At 38.6% G+C, this 23197-nt stretch overlaps 1 protein-coding gene across 2 annotated transcripts in view; it reads left to right on the forward strand.

The window, feature by feature from the left end:
* ATP6V1H (ATPase H+ transporting V1 subunit H) overlaps nucleotides 1–19186 on the forward strand; it is a 50353-nt gene extending 31167 nt beyond the window's left edge. For both annotated transcript variants that reach the window (XM_080379435.1, XM_080379436.1), the window contains exons 12-14: nucleotides 651–752; nucleotides 5358–5471; nucleotides 18852–19186. In XM_080379435.1, coding sequence (XP_080235561.1) covers nucleotides 651–752; nucleotides 5358–5471; nucleotides 18852–18912 — 277 coding nt within the window. In that variant the 3' untranslated portion in view covers nucleotides 18913–19186. The remainder of the gene's footprint in view (nucleotides 1–650; nucleotides 753–5357; nucleotides 5472–18851) is intronic.
* Nucleotides 19187–23197: the final 4011 nt, after the last annotated feature.

Below are 23197 nucleotides of genomic sequence, written 5' to 3' on the forward strand. Positions count from 1 at the left end.
CCTTACTGCTTTCTGAATCCATAGTGCGGGATCCTGAGTGCAGGAGCTGGGAACAGCATGCAAGCACGACTGGGTTCTATTGTATAACAAGCAGCATCATCTGTTTGGCTTGTGTGGGCTTTGTGTTTGTGTCCCAGTCCTGTCCAAGTCTATAAATGTTTGTATGTTTGGTTAGTACAGCTTATCTTGAACTCAGACCTGTTGGTCTTAAAGCCAATATATAAACCACCCCACCCCCCCCCCCCCCCCCCCCCCCCCCCCCAGATATTCTGCAAACCTTGGTTGTAGGTATTTGTACACATGGATCACTAAAGTCACTCTAGTGAGTGCTTTTAATAATTCTGTTAATTAGGGTAAGTTCTCCATTGTTTTAAGTGCAGCTGCAAGTTTGGAAAAAGTTCTATTCCAGCTTTGTTGTTGGGTGACTGGTAAGGCATTTTAATGGTTACAGGCTACAGGCTTTGTTACTTTGTTAGTGATTTAAAAGAAAAAACAATGAAGAACCCCCCACCCCCCCCAAAAAAAAAAAAAAAAAAACCAACAAAAAACAACCCCCCCCCAAAAAAAAAACCAACAAAACACCCAACAACAAAAAACCCAACAACAAACCTCAAACCAAAACTTTGGACTTGTTTCAAATTCTTTCATAGAATCCTGACAAAACTTCTGGAAGTTTCTGATGACCCACAGGTGCTGGCTGTAGCTGCTCATGATGTGGGCGAATATGTACGACACTATCCCCGTGGGAAACGGTAAGAAAAATGCTGCTATATTGTTATTCAAGAGACTAGCTAGAGTATATTTACTTTGCCTGTGGCTTTTTTGCTTATTTATATTAAAATATGCTACATAAGGATTGGAGGTTATGCTTAAGTTTAATTCACTGGGAAGGTGAGAAAACACAAACTGGATGAGAGACAACAAACTAAATCTTTGACTTAATATTAATTTTCAGTGTCCCTTAACAGTGAAGGGAACCTGTGTCTAAAGAAGGCTTGGATAAGTTGTTTAGATTAAAGCAGAAGACCTACACCAGAGGAAATTAGCAGAGATGCCAATAATTTAATCAGCATATCGTTTTTACCCTCTTTTATGATTATTGGACTATAATTGCTGAACTTATAGTAGGGATAGACTATTTCAACAACGATTAAGTCAGTTTTGTGACCTTAGTACTACACAGACATGATTTTTCTTACAAACAATTGCTATTGTAATTTCAGTGCTGTTAACACAGATTGATTTACCACTCTTATATTTTGGTATGTTTTCTTTTAGCTATACAAATATGCATTTTTGTGAAAGTATTAATGTTTCTTGTAAACCTGAATTCCTGTCAAAATAGACAGACAGACATTACTATATTTTCTTGCTTTGCTTTGTTTTCAAAACCTGTGAGCAAAGGTGTTTGCTGCATAATTGCATCTGTAAGGTAAGGAGACCACAGAAGTAGAAAGGGGCCTTTGGTTTTTGCAGGAATCATGGTCATCAGCCACCCAAAGGGACATGTGACTTAGTTTTTGTAGCAAAGTAGTGGTCTGTTTCTGCTTTCTGCATAGTGTTTAATGGGGAAGATGAGAACGGTTTTTTAGGCTTGTTGGAAATTTCATGAATGCTTCTTGTGCAGGTTGCTATCTTGACAGTAGTAGAATCATGAACCAACCAATGCCGTATATATGCTAGAAAGATTTTGTTCACTTCAGAGCGACTCGCTGCCCTTGTAATCTTATAAACATTTGAACTGAAGATTTTAGATTATTGGAACAAATAAACTGTTTTCTAGGTCCACTAAGAAAGGTCAGAGGTCTTGAGTATGTACCACTTGTACTAAGCAGTGCTGTGTATTTGCTATTTAGTTCCCGTATCTTCCAAAAGAGATTTATGACAACTGATATTTGGAGGGGAAGGCAAAGTACCCTCCAGTAAGGTGGAAACTTGTATTGCTGCCTGCAAGTGGCAAAGCTGAAGGACTGATAGAGGTTGCTCCTGCTTTGAGCTGCCCTGTGTCTGAAACCATTTTATACAGCCCTTTGCCATAATCTTTAAAGAGCTTGCAGACATCTCCTCAAATGTGGCGTAATTCTTGGGCTAGTATGGCCATGCAGTTGCTGGACAAAAGCTATGAAGTTGGAAAAGTGGATGAACAGGACCTGTATCTCTCAGTCTGTAGTTGGGAAAGGGTACTGCTGGTGGGACCACAGCTCCACTCAGCTCCCAGGCTGTTAGACCTGTTCAGAAGTGCATCAACCTTCAAAAGGAGTGGCCGTCAGCAAGTAAGAAGTGTCTATTCTAACTCACATTCCTGTATCAAATTCTAATACTTAGCTGCTTTCTGCTTATGGACTTGGCTTATTTAGCTTCCTGTTCTGATAGACAAACTAAAGTGCCTCAATCACTTTCTTTTAAAGAATTTCCTTTGTAGTCTGATGTATTCTTACCAAGTATGACTTCGGCAGTTTTAGGACTGAAAGCTTAAAATACCTAAGGGCTGTGTGTCAGTTCCCACGTAATAGTCCATTTCTTGCCGTGATTCTTTTTGATATATAGTCAGTTACTGCTCCCACGCCTGGCTGGCATTTCATACTGTCATTGCATGACTCACTTTGGGAATGGATGCTATTCGCTGGTTTAGAAGAATAAGAGAATTCAAATGTCTTATACTTTTGTTTCTTTTAAGTGTTTATCCTCAACTCCTAAGTGGATTATCTTTCAGCCTTCAAAGGCTGCAGAGGCGAATTAGAACTGAAAACCTCTTGAGTTTACCTGCTGCAAACTGCAGAGACCTAGAGACCTGGCTAACCTTTCCCTTTGTCTGACAAAAGAAAATGTTCTTAAACTAAATATTACATTTTTACTTGGCTGTTCTCTAATGTTGTCAGCTTAAATAATTTTAATTTGCCTTTAAAACTGCACATTGTGGACCAAGTTCTCAAGGCAGTAGCACCGTGAGCCTGTTAACGAGGCTTACCGACATGTATTTGCTGACAATGCAACAGCAGAAATAAAGTGTGGTATTGGTGCTTCTGTCACTGAAAATAAATGCAAGCTAAACGTCAACCTCCTGTACAACTTCCATGTGGCCCAAGGATTGCTGCTGTGTAACGTCAACACTTTTCAGTCACCTGAACACCAAGCACATGGGCTTTGTTTTGCATGTACAAGAGATTGATACCTAGAGCTGTTCCCTTCCTTAGCTGCTGATTCAGAAGCAGTTTAATTGCATTCCCTCTTTCACCTTAGGCTGCTTTTAGATCTGTAGTGTGGATATTTTGTTAGTATTTTCTGCTATAACAGTTTAAGCTGTTCTTATTTGTCTTCGTCATCTGTTTCCTTTCTCCCTCTAAATGGGTCATGTTAAAATCTGGCTCTTCAGCATCCAGAAATTTGTTTGAATTGCCACTGTTTTGGCTTAGTGCACTGTTGTTATGGGGAACAGTCCCTGCAGAAGGTGTGCACATACAGTAACTAGCTCACTGGGCTCTATTACTGCTGTAAAGTAAGCAGAGTTGAGGAGAGGGAAAACAGAACTAGAAGTTTTGAGCAGATTTGAGCACTTGAGCAGATTTAGAACTTGAAGGAATGGGATTCACCATGTACCTTCCTCACAGTTGCTTACCTTTTGTTCTAAAACACATAGCTGGGAAGTGATTTGTACCAGTAGACAGCATTATGCAAGAATGGTAACACTGTTTTTTTGACTCTTCATATCTGTGCTATAATTTCAGTGATGTATTGTCATCGGAAATACTCTATTGCCATTTGTGATCATAGGATTTTAACTTTTCATTTTGATTCTTACGTACTTCTAGTGTAAGGAAGCTTTTGAGTTTAATGGCTTTTTTACTTCAACTCCTGAAAATTAAGTATTTAAGTCAGTCCTGTAATGAGGGGGGAAAAAACCTCTTATGTTTCATATAACTTAGGTTGGAAAAGTCACTTAAGATCTTTGTGTGCAGTGGTTTTATATTTAACTCATGATTAAAGATGTGAGACAGCCTAAGGCAGGCATAAAGCTTTTTTTAATCTGTTACATTACGAAGAATTCAAGAAGTCATTAGTAAAGATTTTTCATCTTAAAACAATTGCACTTTTCTGAATACATTCTTGTTGTATGAAACATCCTTAAATGTTTTAATGTTGTTGGGAAATAACATTCCAGGATAGTTTTGACTGGTTTATAAAACAAAGTGGGAAATTCTTTTTTGTCTTCATGCTATGTCTTTATACCTGTTCTGCAGTTTACAGAAAACATGTGTTGTGCAGCAGTAATGCATTAATTTGTCCATGAAAAGAATACTAAAAGCAGATGGCTAATGCAAGCTTAGAATAGAAGGATAACATCAAGTTAAGAAAAATGCAGATAGTAGCTTCTTAACAGGATTATGTTTAACTACTCAGCGACCTGTGGGAGAACATAAAAACCATATGCAAGTCAGTGAGTAACCAGTTTATGTATTCCTCTCAAGTTCTCTCCAAGTGTTCTTTGTTACCAGAGACCAAAATGCTGCATGTAGAGTCATCTAGATGGTGATACTTGTTCAGGTTATGTGTTGCCTTCCCCCTTTTTTTTTTTAAAGAAACTGTATATTTGTGATGTGAAACAAAGTTTCATCAGTATTTGGTGTGGGGTTTGGTACAGCTATTAAAAAGCTATGGCTGACTACTGTGGTGAAGTTTGTAGTGGAAGATGCAGCTCAAGCTTATCGCTTTTCTGGAAATGGTACTTTAAGCAGCCAGTTCTGCATCTTGAACAATGATAGCTGTGGCTCTAGTACAGTTTGAATGGCAAAAAGCACTATGAGGAGTACCAGGTGGGTGGCTTAATAGGTGTTGGTGAGATTACAAGCACTTTTTCTGGATTAGGCAGTGCTGAGGATTTGGACTTTTCTTGCAAAAAATGGAGTGACCTGGTTATCATCAGTTTATGGGGGAGAGGGTACTACGTCCTTCTAAATAATAATTGATAGTGCTGTACCCTGCCAACCCTCTCAAGCCAATATTAAGTTCTTTAGCAAGCTGGATAAAGTAAATAACCCTCTCTGAAAAGGTCTGCTTTCTTTATTGTTGTTTGTTTCAAAATTTATGGAAGTAGGTAGTGTTTACCAAACAGGAGTCCAGTACAAACACTTTATGATGTTGTGAATTTAAAAAAAAAAAGTGAGTAGGTAGGATGAGAGATCTGCATTTATAACATGTCAGATAAGACGTATACATTAGGAAATAAATACTTTTAACAAAAGAAACTTATGTGACGTGAACTTAACCTGTTAATGCCTTGCACATGAAGTGGTTCGACAGGATAGCTACTCAGAATCTGAAGTAATGTCAAAAAAACTGTTCCTCTCCTCTCTTTTCAGAGTGATTGAACAACTTGGTGGTAAACAGCTGGTTATGAACCACATGCATCATGAAGACCAACAAGTTCGTTATAATGCACTACTGGCTGTGCAGAAGCTGATGGTTCACAACTGGTATGTGAAGATTATTTAACATACTAACAGTGAGAAATACTGAGCATGGAGAGAGGGTTCAAGATGGTAGATTTCTTTATGGGTGGAATAACTTTTATGGGGTAAGACTGCAGTTGTTATGTGATAGAGCACTGTGATGTCAATGTGCAAGATCTTAGCTAGTCTGTCTGTATGTTTTGGTTGCAGTTGAATTGGGTAGCTTCACTTTACGTGATTGTTACATGAGTAATTCACTTGAACGTTATAGTTTAACTTATGTGAACAGCTTAATATTCAGTATGAGCTGTGATTTAGCCTTGCACTTGTTTAAGTACTTAATTGGCAGTTGCTTTGGAAGGTGTGTGCCTGACCATTCTTTTGCATTGTTGTCCTTTGCTCTAGTCCTTTCCCTGACTCCACACTGTCATTTTAAGGGGTGCGAGTACAACTTTTCTTTGAGCTCCTGGAGTGGGATAAACTTACAGGCTGGTTGGTTAGATGAAGTTGAAAATCAGTGGCTGGTATCTCTTTTATCAGTTGCTGAGAATAGCATTTGAAGCAAGGTTTTTCTTCCATTGTTTGTTGACTAGTTCTCTAATAAAGCTCCAAAGCCCCTGAAGTCCTGGCGTGTTCTGCCACAGAACATGCTGATAGGTGATACTGCCTTTCCAACAGAGCAAGGACCTTTACAAACAAGCATTGAAGGGCTGAAGTTCTAAAAAACTTCAGTGTTCATGTAACAACTTTGTATAACTTGCCAAACTGGTTAGGTGTGCTAAGTGTAAGTTAAAATGAGGTACAAATATTAATTAGAAATTCTTAATCTGATTATTAATTATGATTTCACCAAAGCTCATATTTCCAATTTGGCGTTGCCTTAGAGAAAGATAAAATGCAACAGTACATTTGAGTATATTGGAACATAGATGTTGAGATAGAAGCAACTAATTTAATTTTGAACTTACATAACCTTTTGTTTCTGAAAAGCTTGGTGCTTGGAAGCACCTATAACTTACGTCAGTTTTTTTGCTTCTGACACAATGTGGTCTTTCTAAAAGGCTGGGTAGTGATGTAGTGTGAAAGTGGTAGAGGATTCAGGTTTATCAAGCACATTCTGACAGGCTCTTTAAGTCGCCTACCTAATGTAGAAGACAGGCTAGGAAGGCTGACAGAAAGCTCCTGTCTCCTCTCCCTGCAGTGTATTTTCTGTAAAACAAAGCTAGTTTTCCCCGTTTTCTTCTGAAGAATATGGGTTTTGATTCTCTTGTGTGTTAGGTTAATTTTATCCTACTTCCTCCTTTTTTCATACTGTAGGAACTTTCTATAGCAGAGAAACACTTACACATTTAAGTAATCTACTGTGACAAATCCAGAGTTAGAATTTTTCACCTGTAAGGACTTTGGTAAATAACATTGAATTTCTGAGTGTATGGAAATGGAGATAAAACATGTGCAACCTAATTTTGGGTCATTTTTATACATCGCCCTATATATTTGGAGCATTTTCAGTATTATAAACTGGCTGTAGCTGATAGAGAGTACAGTGTGGAAGGCTTAGTTACTGAATTTACCTTCTGCAGGTGTGACAGGTCTTATTTATGTTCTCATGTCTTGAAAATCTGGTGGTAAAACTCTGGCTTTTCTCCAGCACAAACCTCGCTGATAGTAAAAGTTTTTCTGGATGCCTAACCTGGCTTTTTCTCATTTTCAACTTCAGCATACTAATTTTAAAAACATCACATCAGATTTTCTAGATTTGTCTTGGTTTCTTAACGGCATGAACAGTTCTGTGCCTGCTTTTCAGTTTGTGAAACTTTAGCGATAAGACTGAGAGAGATTGCAATTAAGTTAGTTTCAGCTTTTCAGAGGTGTCAGTGAAAAGAATCTGTTTAAGTTAGTGCCATTTTCAGATTCATATTGTAATTTCTGTAGGGAATATGTTCTTGTTTAATTCTTATTGGAACAAGCCTCTGGGACTCAATTGTCCTTGGCTGGTATTTGTCAAAGTAGTGTTCCTCCTGGAATGGACATCAGATAGCTTGAGCTAAGGAAATTACACATTGTTTGTATGTGGGAAGCTAGATCTGTCTTCGTATACATCTGGCTTTTGCTGTGTGTCAGGAGCTCTTCTGTTTCATAGGTTGTGTGGGGAGAAGAGGGCAGAGCCCCCTGACTGCTGTACAGTGCAGTGCCTACTTATTTAGCTTTGCTTTGCCGTAAGATGGATTACACAGCGATTTCAAGGTTTTGCTTACCTTGCTCTTCAGAGCTGGGGAAACAGTAAGCATTTTCCCATTTTCCCTCTTGCTTCCATGTGTTTTGGAATTCCAGTTATTTCACTCAGAGCAATTGTGGTTTTCTTTAATTGGCACAGAACAGCTCTGCATTACTCTGACACATGTGTGACAGCAGTAGTCAGGCTCTTCCTAGACCTGGAGGCTAACCAGGAGAAGGGTTAGAAAGTAAAGGCTTGCTTTGCCAGGCTGAGCAAGTGCTGCGCCTGGAGCAGCTGAGTAAGGAAAACTTCTGGTACCTGAACCTAGGGAGTGTCATGGGGCAGCTGAAGTGGCATTCTGCTTAAAATGCAGCTGTATCGTTAGACTACTAATAACTCAGAGAGAATTAACTCCTAAGTAATTTGAATAGTTCATTACAGGCTGCTCGGCTGGCTTTTCCTTAGGGCTTTTTAAGTCAGGGATAAATGGGAGGAAATCAGACTGTCAGGCATTCTATTAAATGGTGAAGCTAGGTTAGCAAAAGCAGTAACTGCTGTCAGCTTTTCAGGTAAGGTAAGTTGAGGTGAAATATTCCAGTCACATTTGCATGTTAAATGATCAGGCACTTGATGAAGCGGGGAGCAAAGGTATCTTTTTAGCATCACTTGAATGTCTTTAAACGGTAATCAATCCTGTGTTTTAATCTCACTTGAACTGTTAGTCACTGCACCCTGTGCTGATGATAAAACCCTGTTATTGGCAGATGGGGGAGTTTGGCATGGTGATGGTGGTGCACATTTTTTTGTGTCCTGTTCAATTTGTGCTTTGACTATGTATGAGAAATGTCATCTTCTTATTGTTTGTCTTTGCTGGTGTTCAGAGCCAATACCCAACTTCACCATTTTAGTATGAGGAACTGATTTTGGGAATCTAGTACTGGTTGGAGCAATGTTTTTAGTGATGCAGACTTTAAAACAATCATTAAGTTCTAAACTGACAGCACGTACATATGTTAATCTCTACAGATGGAGCACATGCCTTTCATGTGCTTCACAGCACAACATTTTACTGAACTTCAGGGGTGGGATGTTGTGACTCAAAGCACCTGCAGTTAGAAGCCCAGGTTCCTTCTGTGAAAAATGGAGAGAAGCAGGTTGTTTTTCAGGGCAGCGTAGAGCAGCTTCAGTGCCTGAAGTTGAGCAGTGGGAATAATCTTCTAAGATTTGTGAATGTATAGTCTCCTAGCTTCATTCTAAAGGGCTTAATTCCAACCTTCTATTACTTCACTAAAATAACAGTTAGGTGAAGAACTAGGTGAATTTTAAATGTTTGCATTTAATGTGTGATGTATTTATGACCTTAGTGGCCATTAGATCGTGGCGTGTTAGTTTCCACCACTTGCTTGTCTTCTGGTGAGGTTAGGCCCAGGCAAGTTTGCTCGTGACTCATGTAGTAAGTGCAGCATATTACTTTTTACTTGTTCTGTCAGCAGCAGTACTATTGGGAATTGGGGATCAGAGGTCAGAAACAAAAAAGAATTATGACATCCAGTCTAGTTGATGTGTGCAGAGACTGCTTTTGTGTGCTCTTTGTTTACACAAATGTAAAATGAAGTGCAGCAGCTTAACCTTTGTGGCTCAGATGTTTTTCAGTATTCATAAAAGTGTTAATGGAACCACAGTGGATCTGATTGCAAACTTATTTTTCCTCTGGCTGAGTCAGGATAATGGGAGAACTCATAGCATCTTTTGGCAGTTGCTGCTATTGACTAAACTACTGGACTGTGTTGCCTTGCCTTTCTGTTTACAGTGTAGTAGTGAACTGCTGTTAGGGAGGGATTGCATCTCTTAGCTCTGGGCTCAGGTGTGATGCCTCATCTCACCAGGGTCCTTTCACCTGTGCAGACTGAGCTATAAACTTCCTTTAAACAGGCAGACTTTTAGAATAAACTTATATTTGATGAATTGATACTGACATGGAAAATACGAGGATGTTGGTGGATGCTGAACAGTGGGAGTTAGGATGCGTTACTGATATGTGATCAAGTATGGTACTGGAAGTAAAATTAATAAATGACATAAGCAACAAATTTGTGTAACCTTTGAATGTGCAACAGATTCATACATGGTTTTCAGAGTGCACATCTCAGACAAAATTATTTGCTTTCCATTTTTAAAAGTGACTAGTTATGCAGAGAGATGTTACAAAAATCTGAAACTGCCTCAGACTTGGAGTGTGCTGTATCTAGAAGTTGTTCTATAGAGTTAGCTTTGAATATTCAGCATTTGTCACTATTCTTCTTTGGTATAAACTTTGTTCTCCAAAGCCCATATATCTCCTAAGATAGCTTCTTGCACCATGCTTGCTTTTAGTAGCGAGAAATGCAAGGTGCAATGATAGTTAACTGGCAGCAATAAAGTGTGTATGTCCCCACTTTTTTTTTCATGTCCCAACACTCAATCGTGTGTAATGCCTAATAGAGCAGACTTAAATCTAGGAAACAATGCCTACGTGATAAATACAGTTGATTGCATTATCTTGTTTCTTGGCCTTCATCATCAATACAGTTCCTTTTTAGTAGTTAACGGAAGTTAATTAACTGAAATGGTTGAGACAATAGATTGTGTCCTTGATGAAAATTAATTTTTAAGAGGACTGTTTTGAGCTGAATTGAGACAAGTTAGGCAAAAAATTGATTAGTTATAGGCACACTTGATAACTAGTATGAGTGTTCCATCTTTTTATTTGAACATAGATACATATTCTTGTAAAGCTTGATTCCATACAAGTAGGGACTATGGTTCATATTGTGTGTATGCTCTCTGGGATTTCATAGTGTGATCATGTTTTGTGTCATGAGATCTGCACTCTTTGTAAAATACTTCAGTATTTATAGAGCTTCTGTTAATGAGGAGCAAATACTTTGCAAATATCAAACATCCTGCTCAGTTTGCATTGTCTTTTTTTCAAATAAATTGTTTGGTTTTATGTGCTATGCTGAAAAACATGTTGCCAAAAAAGTAACTTTTTGATAGTGTCGCTTCTAATTAGTCTTACTTTAAGGATTTGATTTCCTGATAGGAAGATTCAGTTAAACATGATCTAAGTCTGTCATTCTGAAATACACTGTACAAACTTAAAGCTCTTAAGTGTTGAAAGCATTTTGCTTGCTTACTGTTCATTGTGGCAACAAAATCTTTTGATTATATATAAACCCACTTTCAAACCAAGTTGCATGGTTTAGTCAAATTGGTTTATTTTAATTCACAAATTGCTTTGTGTAAGTGTTAGCTCATAGTGCATCTTATAAGTGAAAAGTGGTGCATACCTTGTCTCCCTAATAGAAAGGCATATATTGAATTGAATTTCAGAGTTATTTTCTTTTAAAGTCTAATCAAATGTTTAAGTGATAGCCTTATAATAGAGGCTTGTTGATCTGCTGTTTATTTATAGCTTTATATATAAAGTTGTGAACTGGAAGTCTAGAATTACTTTTCAAAAAAAATAGACAAGACCTCTCTCTCTCTTGAGGGAAACTATTGAGTGAAAAGGAGGTTCTTGCAGTGTCTCTGAAGACACATTAATTTTGCGTGTCACATCGTAAGGAGGGCTATAAACCATATAAACAAAGCTATAAATAATGCTCTCAGTACTCAGGAGATAATCTATATATTGTTTATTAATAACATATTCAGATGATGACAGGCTCCGCTTGAAAAAAAAATCAAAACAACAAACCAAAACCCCACAAACGCTTTCATGTGACATTTATAATTTCTCTGCTCAACCATTCAAGCTGTTTAGTTTTAGTGTATCAGAATGCTGAACGTCTCTTTACTGTGAATAATGAAAGTGCATTAAGATGAACAGCACCTAGGACATTTTTTTCAAACAGGTAGAACAAAATGTTAAGTGGAATCTGTTACACTAAATACTGCAAAAATCTCTGCAATTCTCAATATTTCCTCTCTTGAGATCCAAGGCCACATGTGTAGGTAAAGGAGATACATGGTGAAAATCACCATGGTTCCGCTGAAAAATAACTTATAAAAACTTCAATTTGATAATGTGGTAGAGGCTCAAACTGTTTAGTCAAAGTTTGTTGCGTACATTTGTTTCTTCTTTGGTTTTGTTTGTTCTGGCTTACCTTCAGCACTACTTGGTACAATAGACATATTTTATCACTATTAGGACCTTTTTTTTTTTTTTTTATTGAAATACTTTGTGTTGCATTAATAGACTGAGTCAAGGAAGAAAATTGCATTCAGCAAAGAAGTGACAGAAGAGAGCTGCATTTTTCCTGTGTGATAGAACGCCAGTTTGGGCAGTCTTCCCAGCCCAGCTCTCGGTTTACTGCTTTCGTAGCTGTACTGTTTCTATTTACTTCTGTGAAGAGCAGTGCTGTAATGTATAAAAAATATATGGTATATTTAAAAATACATATAAGTCTAGCATATATTTTGTATATAAAATAATATGCATTGGTATAATTTCTGATTGAGCAGTACGACATGTTAATATTTTATTTCAGTAACCAAATATTAACATAGCTTCATGTTTGATTTGAGCCTGTTTATTTTCTTTACTGACTTCCATGACCGTGGCTCTGTGGCAAGGCAAATGCATCTGTGGTGGCCCCTCTCTCTGCCTTTCTCTCACTCGCCACATGTTAATGTGACACTGCAGTAACCAGGTTCAAGGGAGCTTGTTAGCAGAAAGCAATTCACTTGAGAGTTAAGTGAACAAAAAATACTGTCTTAGCAGAATGCCTAAGTGAATGCCCTATGAGAAAGGCAGGCATACATGGCTGGAATAGGTTCAGGGGTGGCTGTGCCAGTCCACTGGATTAGATGGGGGCTTGAGAGACAGTTGCAACCTTGTCCTGGTGTTGCCACTTCGTGTCTACTGCTCAGAAAGTTCCAGGGATTGCCGCATCTGTGGAGTTGTTTTTGCAGCAGTGTGACACAAGACCAATGCTTTCAAGGGACAGTTTAGCCTGCTTAGAGCTGGAATTACGTCAGCTGCGTAACTCAAATACCTATTTGTGAAACTACAATAAATTACTAAAACTGGACTGTCTCTCTCAACAAATCCACGTTATTAGATCCATAGTAGAAATACAGTGTGAAGATGGCAAGCAAACCCTGTTCTATCTGTTCAAACTTACCAATCTGCTGTATGTCCTGTGAGCTCCTTTGTTTAACTATTTGTTGTATCTTTATATTCTCTGTATCTTTATTTTCTCTGTAACAGTGTATGTTGGCAATGTCTTTGAGGTGGCTTGAGTCATATGGCAGACTTTTTATTGTAGCTTTATTACATTTCTGTGCTCTTTCATAAGGTGAAGAATTTCTTTAGAGCTACCTTTTCAGTTTCACTTTGAAAAGCATGGGACTCTAGGTTTATGTTTAGATAGAGAAAAATAAAATCAGTATTTTTATATTGTTCTTTGTCAAAGAAAAGTGTTCTGCCTCTTAAGAACCTCAATCTGCTAAAACAAGCTAGAAATTGGAGATGTTCAAGACCATCAAATATTTTTTTTATAACTTGGTTCTTTAATGAATTGCAAGCAGGGTTTAAATAAATCTTGTTAGAAAAGAGAATATGAAAATTTCAGCCTTCCTTTCTTGTGTGCTTCATCACTTTTCTTCCCTTTCCTGCTAAAAAGAAGAATTTTCAGTTTTCTTTAAAGGATAGGCAAATATAACTGCACTGGAATTTGGAGTATAACACTAGAAGTAGTACTACTTAAACTGTTCCTGTTCCTTTTAGCACACGGCCTCTAGAAATCTGTTGTATGTATGTTAAAACTTACCTGTCTATTGTAGAGTGATTCTTTTGATCCTTTATCTGAAAATTACTGTAAAATTTTCAGGTAGGGTCTTGTGCCAGTTTGCAATTTTCTCCTTATCCTGTACTCACTGAATTTGGTGGCTTACATGTTGTTCAGTCCTTTGTGCCTTTTCCTAAACGATCTTTTAGCATTTGGTGCACTATGACACTTAAGTATGTGTCAGTGTCTCTCATATACCAACAAAATCAATTAAATAGAATGAAGCAACAAATTAGAATAAGGATTTGAAATGCAACAAATTCATATATTCAGCTCTAAGTTTCCTTTTCTTCTTGGAAAAAGCACTTTGGAAACTGTGGAAAATGTGTGTTTAAAGATAGTCCTGAAGAAGGAGTAATTGCTAACGTGGAATGAATCTCACTTGTTTTTTCTAATATGAATGACAAGATTAATTTGCAAATAGAAATTACTTACACCTCACTGTCAGACTTCTGAATGACCAGGGAAGTGATAAAATGTGCTGTTACAAGTTTTGTTGATCTGGCTTTAGTGGAGAAATGGAGGATTTTGTAGTTACTCTCAAAAGTGAGGTACTATGCTTGTGTGTTTTGATGCTTTTGTGCAGCACAGACATAATGGTTTGCGGTTTTGAAACAACTGATTCTGTATGAATTTATGTGTCTGAATGCAGTTAACTATAAATGCAGGCTTGTCTGGGCCACCTTCTATGCCTTTGCAATAAGGATGTTTTTGCGTTGAAGGCAGTCAGAAGGGGGCTAATACTGACCTTTATAAATGCCTCTCTGTTCCAGTGTGAGGAAAACAGTTGAAGTGGAACTTGTTGCAAGGAGCTAAACTTGCAAATTTGAACTTTTAAGGTACTTGGGCCTTTACTCAATGAACTTTACATCTTGATTATTAATGCTAGAGGAAAAATTGATGCCCTGTTCTGTGTTGCATGAAACCTAGTGCTAATTCCACATAAATGCTACTAGAACTGTTGCAAGGTACCTTGGAGTTCACCTCTACAATCCCAGCATGGGTAGTATACCAAAATGGCATGCTTAATTGTAAGTCTGTTTATGTGGGAGAGCGCAGACTTTTCTGGATGCTTATTGACTTGAGGGAGCACCATTAAGCATGTGGTAACTTTTCCTTTCTGGAAAACAGTTAAGGAATAAAGCATTTATATGTAAACATGCTCAATATTACTTGACTGCTGGTACATAGAATTTAATTTCCCTTCATCCTTTTAAATGATTTAAAAGAAAAATGAGCCTTATGTGATGGCTGGACAGCTGCTGTATTTGTATTGAGAAATTGTTCGCTACTTCTGACTGGCTTTTGCAATATTATATACAATAATGCAGTGCCTACTCAAGGTAGAAGGCAGCTTTCTAGTGGAAAGAATTGATGACTGAATTCATTGTTGGGCAGGACGGTATTTTGCTCTTTTTCTGTAACTTTTTACTTGAATTTTGTACATCTTGTAGAACACATATTGAGTGACATTCCGCAGATTTGCTTGGCCTGGTTAGAAGGGAGAAAAGGTATCACTGGTAAGGTTGTGTATTGAAAGACAATGGGTATGTAGGCCCCAAAGCTCAACTATGTCGAATTTTAGCAGTTTTGTCTTCGTCTATAGTATGAGCTGAGGAGGCACGCGTGAATCTTTGCCAGTAGCGGCCACAGTCATGTATCTCATACTTTTGCTTCTGAGTTTAAACATCTTAGAAACTTGATGTACTTGCAAAAGACCAACCATGATGCTTTTGTTAGGGTACAGGTGGTCTTGTTCTGAATTTATGGAGGAACTTACAAAATAAGATTAAAATAAGGTGAAGTGGTCAAATTTATGCATTTATAGCTTGTCATTTTAAAAATCAAGCCTAATACCTTATTACTTTCCATTGTAGCGTGCAACTCTAATCTGTCAGATGCTGTTTTGAATGTTTTCTGCAGTGATTTGTTATCTTGGCGTCAAGATCTGTTCTTCTTTCATTGTATGTGCTTTTATAGTGCAATGTGTTGAGTGTTTGTGTTCTTAAAGGTAATTTTAATTTTGTGAGTATCCTGGTTTTGGCTGGGATAGAGTTCATTTTCTTCCTAGTAGCTGGGTACAGTGCTGTGTTTTGGATTTACTATGAGAATGTTGGTAACATACTGATGTTTTAGTTGTTGCTAAGTAGTGCTTACTCGAAGTCAAGGGCTTTTCAGTTTCTTGTGCTCTGCTGTGATCAGGTGCATGAGAAGCTGGGGGGGAGCAGAGCCAGGACAGCTGACCTGAACTAGCCAAAGGGATATTCTGTACCATAGAACCTCATGCTCAGTGTATAAACTTGGGGGGGGGGGGGGGGGGAGGTGACCAGAGGGGGCTGATCGCTGCTTGGGGACTGGCTGGATGTTCAGTGGATGGTGAGTGATCGTATTGTGCATCACTTGTTTTTCTTGGGTTTTATTCTTCTCTCTCTTTTTCCTTTTCATTACTACTATTATAATATTACTACTCAATTATTAAAGTGTTATCACAACCCACAAGTTTTACCTTTTTCCAATTCTCCCCATCCCACTGGGGGAGAGGGTGAGTGAGCGAGTGAGTAGCTGTGTCATGCTTAGTTGCTGGCTGGGGTTAAACCATGATGGGGGGTAAACAGTAATTCTAAAATCCCAGTTTTTCTCTTAAGATTTAACTTAGTGACAGTGCAGGATAAATACGAATATCTGAGACACTTGATTTGTAGTAGTGTGGTGATGGACACCTATGTCCAACTTAAATGTGAATGTTGAAGCTTACGGTGCTACTTAACCTCCAGATGTGATAAAATACCAGTATGTAAAAAATGTACTTGAATCTGCTTGTCTTTTTGGTATATATTTTAACAGAGGAGAGAAGAGTGGCTTATGAAGCTAATTTTGGTAAGCTTCAGTTTTAGTGGAAGATGGGAGAGAGAAGCCACCAAAGGTCTGACAGGAGAGCAGACTGATAGGTTATTCGAAGCCTGCATGTGAGAGCATCGTGTTGAGAAGCTGTCTAAATACTTCCTGTTGGTCTTTTACCAATCACTCTCACCATCCAGCTTAGACCAAGAACTTGTCCTAGGCTTACCAACGACACTCAATTGGAAATGATAACCAAATAGAAAATTAACTGGTACTTGTAAGAGCAGGTGGGACAAGGTTTTGGCATTTCACTGGCCCTTGGTTGTGGCTAAAGAAGTGAGGAGGTAGGAACAGTGTGGGGTTTTCACCTGGGTTTGCAGCATGGCAATGTAGAGCAGTAACTGCAGATACTCATACTGTATGGGGAAACAGGATAAGAGTTTTTCCTTGTCCCTGGACTTACCTCACACCTGCAAGTGAATGGCTGAGAGAAAAGGTTTTGTAGGGAAGATAATGTACTATCCGCTGTATGTCCTTATGCGTTGAATATGTCTGTTAAGGCACTAAGTACCTACAAAATATGCTACTGCTGTGCCTTCTCAGAGATTTTTGCTGAATACACTGCACTATGGTTGGATTTTAGCATGCACATGAACCAGTGTAAGCTTTGCAATAGTAGTACTGGTATGGATTGTTAGCTTAATTGATTTTCCTACTGCAAAGTAGTTGCATAAGGATTTCACATTCAAAATGGTTCATGTGTGCTTTAAGAATAAGTAACTGCAGGCTTGTGATGCTGTGAGCAGAGCCATGTATGCAGCAAATGTCACTTGCTTTCAATGCTGGATGTTAGAGAAGAAATGCTAGAATCAGTACATGTTATAGATGTGAAATGAAGAAAAAAACCACCAGTGAGGGAGCAGAAGAAGGTCTGGTGAACTTGGAAAGCCCTTCCATAGTGGCTAGCGGTGTTTTTAGATGGCTGTCAATTTCTGTTTATTTTGGTGGTACAATTTTGGGTCTTGCAAAACCACAAGAGAGCCGCTCATTTCCTTCTTTGCCATCAGGAGTCTCTACTTTGAGGGTGGTAACCTGCTTACTATGATCGAGAGTCATATCTGTTGAGTGCAGCCCAAGCATTAAAATACTGTGAACCTGCAGCAACACCTGATAAAGCCATGAAAGAAGGTGCTAAATCATAATGTATGGCTCAGCATACAAATCCTGTGTTATCTTCTTTGCTAGTGGAGTTTGAAGTTAACATTATACTTCATAAGAATTTTGCTTTTCTAGATGCTGAACTTTAAAACTGAGAAAAAAATGCTGCTGGGTGGTACAGTTGTGATGCTAAACTTCATTGTGCGATAGGAATTGTAATGCCTAGGGAACAGCTGTTCAACAGGTCGCTAAACTGAAAACTAGCCTTTAAAATGTGCATTAAGAATTGATCTTTTTTTTTTTTCTTTTTGAGTAAAGCAAAAATGCATACTCTTGAGTTTTTGGTGTATTTTGTTTTGTTTTCCAAAATAACTTCATTCTGAACATAATTTCTCTGAACTGCTTCTAATGTTTAACCTGTGTAGGCTGAAACACCTGTGCACTAAGAAAAAGTGTGGTGTTAAGTGTTCAATCAGCAATGTAAAAAGAACACCTACGTTTCACAGGTCCTGAAACCTCTCTTTCAGCTGATACAGTCGTACAGTTATTGAAGTTTATTTTCTATAATAAGCAACAAGCCAGGTATTACAAGCCTCTTTCAGCTTCTTTGTAGTTCTGTGAAATGTTGAGCTGCTTTCACAGAAGAAAATGAAAGACAGGAACATTCAGCAGAATTGTGCAGTATTTTTCCATAGAATTTAGATATTGTTGCTTGAGGCAAATGCTAGGGATCTGGGCGGTAGTTGTTCCAGTGTTGAGAGCACAGGTATGAAAAAAAGTAACTTAGTGTACTTCAGAATATGGGTGAGGAAAACACTCTTTTTGAAAGAAAGTGTTGGTATACAGTGGGCCTGGCTTTGAATATATTTTCTTCTTCCAGCTTGAACATGTAGTTTCTCAGTCAGTGTCTAGTTCGCTAGCCTGGGTTAAATTGCCAATGTGTTCATGGCTATTACTTGTGCTCATGCAGCTGAGTGATGGGAAGAGATCCTTTTCAATACTTTGCCACAGCTTCTAATGTATTCTGATGTTCAGCAAGCAAAATCTGTGGGCTTCATGGGTGTTCTGTAACAGTTGCCAGGACTTCTAAATATTACCACTGGGCCTTTTTTCCAGACAGTTTTGTTTATGTTCAATTCATACCTTATTTTCAGAGGGATTGATGGTGGATACCTAAAGCTTTGGTACTGTCGTAGTAGCTCCAGTTGACTATCGACAGCAAGCATTATTTGAAGGAATAATTATAAACCTAAAGCTTTTTCCTCTTTCTCTACTTCATACTTCCCCCCCACTATCCTCCTATTCCCCACTCTCCAGGATGTTTCTCAATCTAATTTTTTTGTTGTATTTCAGGGAATACCTTGGAAAGCAGTTGCAGTCAGAACAACCTCAAACGGCCACCGCACGGAGCTAAACACTTCTGTCAGTTCATGCTTATAACTACAGTATGTTTGTCTTTAAATTAATATCAAGGAAACACTGAAATCACATGTTCTTTGCGTGCTGCTAGTGCGTAAACTTTCCATGTTTCCTCTAGTATTGTTGGCTTATAAAAATTTGTTCAACTAGTTCTGATGATTATGCCTATTAGCTGCTTGTTATATTCTGAATGTATATGAGGAAACGTCGCTAATATATTGCATTTGTTTTATGTATTTATTCTGATAATAAAGACTGTTATTAAAGGATATTCATCCAATGTTATATTTAGCCTAGAAAAAATGTTCTCTCCTTTTAGCAGGTTATCAGTGTTGCTGCTTTCAAGAAAAGCAAGTAGTCCTTATATGTCTCCAGACAAATTAATAAAGCTATGACTTGGTGTTCTGCAGGAAATGCAGTAGCTTGAGAAATTTTGACTCTCAGTACTAAAGTGCATACCAAGTCTCAAAGCAGTGTTCAAATTGTATATAAAAGCAAATGTATGGGTTTTCTTTTGGAGTGGGGTAACTCCCTCTTGTTAGAGGCTACATTAAAAAATTTGGACATGAGAAGAGGAAAAGAAAACGCGCCTAGTGAAAACTGATACACTTAAGATTGTTAGTCAAGCTGTATAACATCAATATTAAGGCTGTAGGTCCAAGATCAAGCTTTTTGGTAACAAATGTGCAGTAACTGAATTTTGAATTTCATGGAGTGGTTTTGTTATTGAAAATGCTTGGTAAATGTTAGGGTTCTGGTGTCATTCTAAAATCTATTACATTTCCTTTATATTGAGCCAAATAATGTGGCTGTCAGTCTTCTCTGTGTTTTGTAGCTCCTGATAGTGAAAAAGATGTAAGCATCAAATATTGATGATACTGAATTGGCATGTGAAAACAGTCTTGTTGCAAATATAGGAACTTGTCTCCACACACTTGCAACACCAAAGAGTTAATATTCTTGTAGTTAATTTTTAGAATGAAAAAAAGTATGAGAGAGCATGACTTAATCACATTGGTAGTCTTGTGTGGTGGTCTCTGAGGAACCTTAAGGTACTTTGTCATCAAGTAAAAAAACCCAAACAAACAAAACCCCAAAAAACAAATTGGAAAAACTTTTCTTACCTAGTCTGGATTTTCATCATATATAACTAGAACTTGACCACTTTTGCAATGGAGAGAGAAGACATTTGGGGGATGACAGCTTGATGACTCTTTGGCCTGCTTAATTAAAATCGGATTGTGTAGATTAATGACTATTGCTTACTTCTGCATAGGGGAGGCATAGGCTCTGATATTGAAGTTAGTGTCATGGGGATAGATGCTGAAGCCTGAAAAAAATTAAACTGACTTTAGTTGGAGTGAGGGTTATCTGGATCTGGTCTCAGCACTGCATGTTCCCACAGTGATGAGGGATACTGGTGGTGTGGGAAGCTGCTGGGAGAACAAGGGTGCACTTACACTGCCATTTTTATCTTGGGTTGGTTGAATGCTCTTGAAATAAATTTCTGAGTCTTCCCTGCTTTTCACACTTCAGTATACATTGTATGGTTTTGTCAGTACATGAATGGGGTGGTTCTCTGGTAAAGCTGAACTGCAGCACATACATCTTGTGTCTTGGCTACTTGGCAAGTGTTCAGTCCACCACACCAGGTAAGATTTTCTTTGAAGTCTGGCCCTTTGAAGTGCGTGCAGAGTGAAAGTTGGGTTTGTAATGCCAAATGTCTTGCTCTACAAGTCAGATTCTCTTGTCATGCTTCTTGCTGATGTAAGCATAGCCTAAGACTTTTCTTGAAGATGCTGTAAAAGGTTGGTCCTATGGTTACAGCTGTAATGTTGGGTACAAGAACCATGACAGGACATCAGTGGGGAAGGAATATACCCTCATCTTCAAAACCAGAAGTTTGTGTTGTTTCCTTGTCTGAAGGGAGCAGTGAAGCACTGCTTGGTAAGAGGATTTGGGTTTGCACTGCATGAGTAAAGATGATGTGTGCTACTGATGGCAACCCCTCCTGTTTTTTTGGGAGCTAGAAATAACCAGGCTATTCATAATATGGATTATGAACAAAGTTGCTTACAGTGATTGTCCTGAAACATCTAAATATTGTGTTCATGTACTGTACAAATAAATTCTCTCTGTTGCTTTGCTAGTTTTACTCTGTGCATAGTTTAATCATTGTGGTCTGTTTCGACGCCATGTGGTATGTGGAATTCCCTTCCATTTAGTTAGAAATCTGTTGGGATACAGAAGAAGAAATGATGGTGATGTTTCACTTACATCAGTGTGCAGTATTGATCCTCTGGCGTCTGTGAAACCCGAAAGCCATGAGACTTCCATCCCCTGATGGTAACATCAAGGTGGCTCAAGGGTTATGATCTTGAGGAGTTTGTGCCAAGATTGTACAGTAAGAAGCTTGGGAACTTCTGGCCAGGGTGCTGTGGAGGACCTTCCTGTGCAGCCAGTAATTTGGACTGTGCGGAGCTGAGAGATCTGCAGAAGTCAGAGTGCACGCTGTGTCCTGGAGGGATCTTGGCATAGCAGGGAGCTGCAGACAGGTTTCCAGCTGTGGGTTCTCTATCTCTGATCATCCCATGGCAGGCCTATTATCTGTAGGTGTTGGAAGGCCTTGGATCCATGGTCCCAAGAGAAAAAGTAGGGCAGAGCTGTTCTGGAGCTTATAACCTTTGAAATCAGAAAACTTGGCCAAAAGCTTTGGTTGCATTTCAACTAATTCATAAAATGGTCTACTGCATCTGGTTTCTGCCTGACAAGGTGTAATTGGCTTTTGCTACTGAACTGTTTTGACTATTTGCCTGTTCGCGTTAGCTCACTTAACTTGCTTGGCCTCATTCTCCCAAAATCTGGCACGGGGCAGGAAGGCAGGTGCCATGGTGGCAGACCGAAAGCTTCAGGGCTGTGTGATGACAGTGTGGGCAGACCTTGGTGTTAGGGAGAGAAACGTATGCCAGCAGCTTCCTTCCTCCCTCTGGTGATAAGAAGATTTAGAGATGACTGGAGGCTAGCTGCCATGGACCAGATAACTAACCTGCTTTTAAAGTGAGGAGGTAGTTATCTTCCTCCAAATTAGGGTAATTGTTCTTCTTTTTATGAAATTTTTCTTAGTTTTCCTAGTTTTTATTTTCACTCACGTTGCATCTAAGAATAAATGGAGTTTTAATTTTCCTGTAATGAAAGTAACTGAGTTTGAAGTCTTTTAAGCTATCTTTAAAGTTTTGCGTTTGAGGTTTCTTTTGCTTTTCGTGATATGTCTGCTTAAATGATTTGTCTTTAAACTTTGGTCTCAATCTGAAATCTGCATGGGAGATAGATTTGAGTTAAGTTCACAAGATTCAGCAACTGTGAGAAGAATATAAGCCAGTCACAATTCAATGCAGGAGGGGTGGAGGGGAAGCATCATGAAAACCAGTACTGACATCTGGAACTAAGGTAGGAAAATACTTAAATCACGTGCTTAGTGCATGTTTATTATTCCTACAAGCCATTTGAGGTCTTAAGGCCTGCAGCCAGGTGAAGAGGAGGCTAGATCTTGGTCTTGGCTGGTGTAAGCTACTCTGCTAGAAACAAACCAGGGTTGAGCAGGAGATAGGCTGCCTGGGCCCTGGTGTACGGTGCTGCATCAAACCTGTCTTCAGTATCTCATCAGAATTCCAAAAATGGGTTTGTGCCCCTGCATGAACAAATGAAGATTGTCAGCCTGCTGGGTTAATAGTTTTTTCTCGTGAACATGACATAATTTTAGCCTCATAGGTGGCAAGGGGTCAGAAGGAATCCTGAATCCTGTTGACTCACCTCTATTCAAAAGCTTTCACTTTTCACTTTGGCAGCTTCTGCAGAGTAGTTTTGAGTTGTCTTTTTAGAACCACGTGCTTTGTCAGAGTTGAGAACAGAGCTAGTGCTCTTGCAATGACCAGGCACAGTATTCAGCTTATATTCACTTCCTCTTAGACTCCAAAATGAGTATTAAAAAAAAAATCTGAACTGCTGTTAAAATTTTCAAATGGTCAAGGGTATCATCATTGAAATACCACAGAGAGCAGCAATGTTGTTTGCAAATGTAAGGTGCAGCCTTTAGGGAGTTACTTGGGAACTCTTCTTACCTTGGGGTATGCGTATTTCACTGGTACAGCCAGTTCTGAGATGCGTCAGACATTGCTGAACACATATGATGTGCTGAAAACTGTCAGTATCCTTTGTGTAAGAATATTTTTCATGACCTGTCCCTTGGCCTTACTGCTGCTTGTAAGCTAAGTTACTCTACA

Source organism: Falco punctatus, assembly GCF_963210335.1.
Source record: "Falco punctatus genome assembly, chromosome: 3".
NCBI classification, from domain to species: Eukaryota; Metazoa; Chordata; class Aves; order Falconiformes; family Falconidae; genus Falco; species Falco punctatus.